The sequence below is a fragment of the Amblyomma americanum genome, chromosome 1 (genome assembly GCF_052857255.1).
Source record: "Amblyomma americanum isolate KBUSLIRL-KWMA chromosome 1, ASM5285725v1, whole genome shotgun sequence".
Classification (NCBI taxonomy): Eukaryota; Metazoa; Arthropoda; class Arachnida; order Ixodida; family Ixodidae; genus Amblyomma; species Amblyomma americanum.
Genome location: NC_135497.1, coordinates 21,111,158 through 21,119,445, shown reverse-complemented (window position 1 = coordinate 21,119,445; position 8,288 = coordinate 21,111,158). Strand labels below are relative to the sequence as shown.

General features: G+C 42.9%; 1 protein-coding gene across 1 annotated transcript in view; it reads left to right on the top strand.

Annotated features, from left to right (window-relative positions):
* Positions 1–1,552: 1,552 nt before the first annotated feature.
* The window catches only part of LOC144120369 (uncharacterized), a 32,995-nt gene continuing 26,259 nt past the window's right edge, over positions 1,553–8,288 (top strand). The window contains exons 1-2 of the mRNA XM_077652743.1: positions 1,553–1,560; positions 3,057–3,245. Coding sequence (XP_077508869.1) covers positions 1,553–1,560; positions 3,057–3,245 — 197 coding nt within the window. The remainder of the gene's footprint in view (positions 1,561–3,056; positions 3,246–8,288) is intronic.

The window sequence follows — 8,288 nt, the reverse complement described above, 5'->3', positions numbered from 1 at the left end:
ATGAAATATCAAACAAGAAAGGAACTGTTAACGACAGGGTAAGAATACACAGCTATTATGCGTCTTCAACGGCAGTTACAAAGTTTTGAAATGGACAAGAACGAATGGACCCGGGTAGAGAATTCCAGGCTTCTATTGAACGGGGAAAAAAACTTAATTTGAACGAATTAGCATGCGCAAAATACGGTATCAAATTAAGCTCGTGATGACTTCTTGTAGATGATAATGGTGCAAAGTTAATGTAGTGGTTAGCTGACAGCCTTACTGAGGAATGGACGACACAATGTAAGAATTTTAATGATTCAGTGTGGCGATGAGAGAAGTGTGATGAGAGAAGTGTAGAAGAGGGTGAGAAATCGCGATCATAGCGATGACATATAAAACGCACAGCTTTCTTCTGGACTGCTTCTAACATGTTAATTTCGAATTGCTTGTACGGGTTCCACACTACAGCTGCGTAATCAAGAACAGGGCGGATTAGAGATTTATACAACAGTAGCTTTGTGTCTTTTGGTGAATTGGGTAGCGTGCGTCGTAGATAACCTAGTTTTTTTAGTGCTTTATTACATACGTATTCAATGTGTTTAGACCAAGACATGTTATGCGTGAATATGACACCAAGATATTTGTACTGCGAGACCCTATCCACCACACGGCCATTGAAAGAGTAACTAAAGTGGGAAACGGAAGATTTGTTACAAAAAGACATGAGGACGGTTTTGTCAAAATTAATTCTCATTTGCCAGGTACTACACCAACTACAAAACATAGCAAATGACTCTTGGAGGTGACGATGATCATTAGGGCCATTAATTACTTCGTATAAAACGCAGCCATCCGCGTAAAGACGAATGTTAGAAGAAATGTTTTGCGGCAAGTCATTTATATATATTAAAAAGAGTAGTGGTCCAAGGACGGAGCCTTGAGGCACACCTGACGTTACATCAACAGCAGTAGAATGAGAAGAATTATAGGATACGAACTGGGAACGAGATGAGAGAAAGCTAGAAGTCCAATCAACCAAGTGAGGATTGTTTAGTATAGCATTTAGTTTAGCAAGAAGCTTGGAATGTAGAACAGTATCGAATGCTTTCGAGAAGTCTATAAAAATGGCATCAACTTGGTTACCGACATCGAGGTTATGTAATATATCATGAGCAAATTCTGTTAATTGTGTTACCGTACTAAAACCGCGCCTAAACCCATGCTGAAAGTTAGATAGCAAATTATTGGATTCAAGAAAAAGCATGTGACCGTGATGAATGATGAGCAGTTCAAGAGAGCATTAATTGTTCTCCAGCTACTGAAAATTAAACGTCGGAACCGGCTGATGCGAGTGAGGCTTGCTATTGGTGAATCCGCGAAGACTACGAGGGATTTGGAACAGCGTCTGCTGGCCATTACTTTTACGTCGGCCGCTGTTTGCGCTTCTAATTCGTCAGGAATTATCCGAGAAAGATGGGCATTTCCAAGAAATGAAAACTGGTTTGAGGACCCTCTGCCTAACCTGGGTGACCATCATTTTAAACAGGCCTTCCGCGTGAGCCCTGCCATGTTCAGGTACGTGGTGGAATCGCTGCAGTCAGTCCTGCAGCGCCAGGTCACGAACATGCGCAAGCCCATTACTGTGGAGAAACGCGTTGCCGTGGGATTTTGCCGCCGGTGTTCCAGCGCTGAGGACAGGACAATTGCACATGTTTTTGGCATTGGCCGGTCCACTGTGAATACTGTATTCAGAGAATTCTGTCAAGCAGTCGTCAATAACCTTGATAGCACCTGGCTGCACATGCCACGGCAGATGGCCGAGCACATGCGGTAGTGCTACGCCGTCACTGGTTTTCCGCAGGCCATCGGCGCGCTATACGGGTGCCACTTCGCCATATCACCGCCCAAGAAAGATGCAGCAGACTATTACAACTATAAGGGCTGCTACGTTCTTTTATATTACCTTTCAGTTTGTTAATAGCAGTGCAGGGACAAAACAGTAAATGATTGAATTGAAAACGGCATTAACCAAAAAATTCTTGTTTATAAGGTACCATGACATTAAAGGGGCTCTGAAACGCCTTCCGAGGAGAGCACATTAACTCACTTAATCACTGCACTGTGTTGCCATGAAAACCAGAGCCAAATAATACTCTTCTACACGTAGCAGACGACCCACAATCACGCGTCAAAGTTGGCGAGCCCTTCCCGGCGACTTTTTCATGCTCGCGCCCTTCTCCGTCCCCCGCATCTGCGTGGACGAGGTGAGAGGTGGCCATTGGTTAGATTCTTTCAGACTTCAGGCAGCTACCGTGGCCGCGGCCAATAAGCCTCTTATCTCCGGCGGATCGGGAAGCTGCGCTCCCAGAGGGGAGCCGGCGAAGGAGCGCCTACCTTCCAGCGTACAAAAAGTGACGAGAGGAGAGAGAAAGGCGCGAAGACGCTGAAATTTAAATTTTAACTACAGGTAACTCAGCTTCTACAAAGAGCATTTAAAAAATCCTTGCTGGACACTTTTCGTGAAGTGGCGTGCTTCAATATCGCATGCATGCCGTAACTTTATTAGAGCCCCCTTCACAGTTTCTTTAAGGTTTCCTTTTAAAAAAATGTCGATTTTCATGCAGAATCATATGCAGTATGTCTACTCAAATGCATAATGCTGTATCAGCTCTTTCACTGACAGATGAGCATTTTTTTTCTGCGCATGATAAATAGAACACACATCCTCATTTTTTTGTTTTGCCTGATAAAAGCTAGCATTTGTGCCTTTTTCTCCTTCAAAGTAATGCAGTAACCATTTTCGATAGACCTACCAACCCAAAGTGAAATACTAGTTGCTTGAGGTGGACATTTCGCTCACAAAAGAAAGCGTCGACAGGAGAAGCATCATTCATTATTTTTCAGGTAGTAAAATACATTGCCTAGGAGGAAACCGCTGTAAATCCAAATATTTCTGTATATACACTCTTGTTCTCACTATTTCTAAACTTGATGTTGACAAAATGATCAAAACTTTTTAATTCACTTCGGACAGTTTCTGCACCATGCTGATAAACACTTCTTACATGCAGGCCCAGCATCATACTGCTGGCGATTGTCGATCACCAGTACCGGTTCCTCTGCTTGAGCGTGGGAAGTCCAGGCAGATGCCATGACGCCCATGTGTATGGGCGGTCCAAGCTGAAGAAAATTGTGGACAGTGACCGCTTCTATTTTACAGTCTCCGTCATTGAAGGGACACCTGTTGCACCAATTATTCTGTGCGACCAAGCCTTTCCACTCACATAGCATTTGCTGAAGCCGTTTTCAAATGCCCCATGCTGTTCAAAACAAGCTCTCTTCAACTATAACCTATCCAGGTTGAGGAGAATTGTGGAAAATACATTTGGGCGAGTGAAGGCACGCTTCAGGTTCGTTATGAAGAAAATGGAGTGTAAACCGTCAAATGAAAAGCAGGTCATTAAGGCGTCCTGTACTTTGCACAACATCTGCGAAGCCTCTCGAAACAACTTGGACGAGCAGTGGGTACAAGACCTGCACACACTCAATGCACTGTACCCGCAGCCGTCTCACAACAGTGATGCATGTACTGGAGACGGCCAGGACGTGAGGGCTAGACTTGCAGAGTATTTCTGGAAGCGGGCCCAGTAAATTTAGTGACCCATGAGGAGCTCAAGAACATACTTTATTTCTAATAAGGGAGTAATTACTCATTGGCATCCACCCAAGTGCAGCCATATGGCATTGGGTGGATGCCAGTGAGGAATCCCCCAAGGTGGAGTAGGATTGTAATAAGGGAGTAATTACTCATTGGCATCCACCCAAGTGCAGCCATATGGCATTGGGTGGATGCCAGTGAGGAATCCCACAAGGTGGAGTAGGATTGTAATAAGGGAGTAATTACTCATTGGCATCCACCCAAGCGCAGTCATACGGCATTGCGGGATACCAATGAGTAATTACTTCGTTATTACAATTCTACTCCACCTTGGGTGATTCCCCTAATAGTTCCCCTAATAATTCTAATAATTTTAAATGGATATAAAGATATATATAACCCTACTATGGAAGCATTGCGTGAATTATTTCTTCAGAAAAAATTCCTGACTTCTTCGTGCCCAAGTACAGCTGTTCCCTTGTATGTTTTTGCAAATTTGATTTTTGCATTTCCGTATTTTTAATTATGATGATTTTGTGCCTTTTGACTGTCCTGTTTTTGTGAAAACTGCAACCTGACTATGTGTTCGCTTTTTTATTTTGTGTATGTAAAGATTTTCAAGTGTATCTGCTCGTTTTTTTTCTGTGCATGTAACGATTTTGAACTGAGTCTGCCGCTGCTTCTTGTAACGGCTGCCTGGGCCTCGTCAAGCTGTATACCTACAGATTTTAGTCCAGGCAGCCAGCAAGAATGTTCTGGGAAATAAATGGAATTGAATTGAATATGACCGTACTTTATTTCTCCAGGAATTTGAAGAGTGCATCTATCAACCGTTTCTCGGTGGCTGTTGATTCCCAGAGAATTTCCATCTCCATTCTGCTCAACTATATTTCTTCTCTCCGGCTTCTTCTGAGGTCGGCGCACAACTCGCGATTTGGGTTCACAAGGTCTTGTAAGAGACTTTTGTGTGGCATGCCTGCTTGGCTTCACTGTTTGGTGGGTCTTTGTGGTGGTTTTTGGTGGTGGCTGTTTGGTGGTGGTGTTCGATGGCTTCGCTGTTTGGTGATGCGGTTTGTAATCTGTGGTCTGTGCTGGGTGCTGCCGGTAAAGGTGAAGAGGGTGAGGGCAGGGCTCACGGTTGGCATCTCGAATCATGTGGTGGTGGCGAAGGTGGCTCGGAGACTGCAGCCTGAGTTATCGACAACTCATCATCAGCTGGTGACGGTGGCTCCTGCTGCATGCTGTCTATTCGCTGAAAAAGAGAAAAAAATATATATGTGTGAAAAGGCGGCTTGCAATGACTCTCCTGGATGTTACTAAGGAAGTGAAACACAGCTACGTGTTGCATGCATTCCTTCACCTCAGCACGCATAGTGTGCGCATTTCAGTATCGAATATTCTATCTTACCCTGGCATTATGTGGCTGTGACATTTCCCTTATGCTCTTACCATGACCAATTTGAATTCATGTGCACAGTTTTACCCAGCCACAAGAGGTGCTGAGGGTGATGAATCAATAAACAAGCCATGTTTATCATGTGCCATGCCACCAGACGAACACTATAGATCAATGTGTCATATACCTGAGAAATATCTCTTACTGGGTTTGCAGAAGCCCTGCACTATTCTACAGATGTACTTAACATTTCAACAGAAACATTTTTGTCATCCCCTGTTTCATCCATCAGGCTGCTGTCGTTGACGGGCAGGCGACCAAGAAAGCGGGCAATTTTTTTGTAATAGCGCCATGTAATGGCACCTTGACCAGTTGTCTTGAAAGTTTGAAAGTTTATTGAAAAAGATGCATAGGTAAGATGTACATAAATTGATTATTACAGAAGGAGGTCCCAAAGTGGAAACTGTCAGGGGGACCTCCTGTAATTAATTGCATATTTGAAGTAGGATAAATATATGGCAGATAGAAATTACATAGCGGAACACAGGTGCAATGAAAAGTAAGATCTGAAATAACAGTTCAGTCATGCTAAATTTTAAAAACACATTTTGCAAACACAAAAAGAGAACATAGAACAAGCACTTAGGCAATAGAAGTACACAATACTAACAGGTTTCACTGGTGTGGCAATTGAAGGCAATTATACTGTACATAGTTTTTCAAGTTTTTATGGAATTGTGCTTCGGTGCGGAATGATTTGATGGTTACGGGTAGCGAGTTCCAGACAGTGATTGCTGAAAATAAAGCGGACTGTTTGCCATAATTAGTTTTGACATTCGTAAGCAAAAGATTATGTTGTTCAGCGAATCTAGTATTATTAACGTTACACAAACAGCAACCTGTAAATATAGGGAGAGTAGTGCTATTGTGACGGGCGCGATAAATTAATAAACCTAGTTTCAGTTGGAGTGAACAAAGGAGAGGTAAGATATTGAGCCGGCGGTAAAGGGGAGCACTGGATGCGGTGTATGAGCTGAATGTCATTATTCTAACAGATTGGTTTTGAAGATGACACAAAGAAGAAAGATGGGTATAGTAAGTGTTACCCCTACGATGATAAACAGTAATTGAGGTGGCTATGAATGAATGCATAATAAAGTGAGCGAAGAATATGCTGTTGGAAATAATAACGCGTTCTAATTAGTATACGTATACCGAGTGCAACTTTTTTGCTAATAGATTTGGTGTGAAGGTTAAATTTTAAATTTGAATCAAGCGTCACACCGAGAAATGTTACAGAACTTGATGGGAGAATAATGTGATTATTTAGGTATACATCTGGAACGCTGACAAGTCGTTTGTGTTCTGAGTGAAATATCATTAGCTTTGTTTTAATTGGGTTTATTTGTAAAAGATTGCTGTGGCACCATTGCATTACATGTATAAGGTCGGCATTAATTTTTGATGTTAGGTCACTTAAGTTATCGCTAGAAGAAAATATGGTAGTGTCATCTGCATACAGAATGCAGTCAGTGTTATTGAGGCATTTTTGCAGATCATTAATGTAAATTAAGAATAGAAAGGGGCCTAAAACAGATCCTTGCGGAACTCCTTGATTAATTGTAATTGGTTGGGATAAAGTATTCGATATTTGTACAGACTGAGTTCTGTTAGCGAGGTAATTACGTAGTAAAGAAAGGTATGCAATTTCTGCCATGTCATTTATATTCTTGAGAGGGCTCTACAACATCCCTAGTACTAGAAAAGCATTTACCCATTATTGGTATGCTGTCTAGTAGTGATATTTGCACAGCAATGTATTGCATTCATGCTTTTTTCACAAGAACTAGTCAAGTGCAGCTTTTCACATATTTCGACACTTCAGCAGTTTCGAATAAGATTAATTTGCCCGAGTCATGAGAAAAGGGTGGTCGTCGGACGCACAATGCAAAACTAGAAACACTGGGAAAGGAACTAGTACTTCGGAATCAGTCAAATTAACGGAGGTCTTGTAATAAAAAATTAAAAGCAAATGCAATAACGATGCGTTTGCATACCCAGATGTAGTAAATGTATCACTAGAAAGTAGCGGCGCATGTGCTGGCGTGACAAAAGGAATATACGGAGTGATTACATCACAGATTATTTTTAATAACCACCGTGTGAACGGCGAGGCACATGCCCATTGTTCTTCAGTGCCTCTTTTAAAGCGTGTGCGCGTGGTACCGTACATTGTCCCGACCGCTGAAAACGGCATGAACACGGTGACGGCGCCTTGTAATGTAGATGGTTTGGTTTGGTTTATGGGGTTTAATGTTACAAAGCGACTCCGGCTATGAGAAACGCCGCGGAGGAGGGCTCCGGAATTTCGAGAACCTAGGGTTCTTTAACGCGCACTGACATCGCATAGCCCACAGGCAACACGGGCCCTGCCATTTCCGAAAGCCTCCATTGAAATGCGACCGCCGCGGCCAGGATCAAACCCGCGTCTTTCAGCAGCTGAGCACTTGTAATGTAGGACGTAAGTTTTCACTTACCGGTACCCGTTTCCGAGGTTTTCGATCTTCGATTTTATTTCTTTGACTGATTTTTGCACACCTTGCGCGCGCAGACATTCGGCCATGGCGACGTACACCTGCAGGTTGCGCTTCGCGCGGCGCAGATCGCCGATATGATCTTCCCAGACTTAGAGGAATGCGCGCGTTTCCTGATCGGTCCAATGCGCCTTCTGCTTGCGATTTTGCGCTGACGAAGCTGTACAGCTGTCTTCCATGGTAGATGGCGCGTGAAAATCCAATACAAAAACGTCCTATGGGCGTGTGTGGAAACATTTATGTCCGTCAATGACCTTTTATGAACGTCTATAAGCACCCTAAGAGGTGCTTATTGCCAGCTATTGAAAAATCTGTGCCACTAAAGCTATAGCTTTGGAACCATACAACTGTCTTAAGCTCTGTATAGAAAAATATATCAGCCTGTATATACAGCTATAGACAGAAATAGGAAAGGTTTATAGCTATTTGGGCCAAAATCCTATAGACGGCCATAGGACATTTTTGTATGGGATGTAGTCACGCCACCCACGCTTCGTGAGCACTGTCAAAACCGAGAACGAGTTGTAAACAAACATCGTCGACAGGGACAGTCGGTGACTGGGAAGAAGAATATAGTTGTACAAATTTCTTCAGACATCCTCCTGTACGTCAAAAAAATTTTCAAACAGAATATAAGTGCAAACAGTAAAAAGTT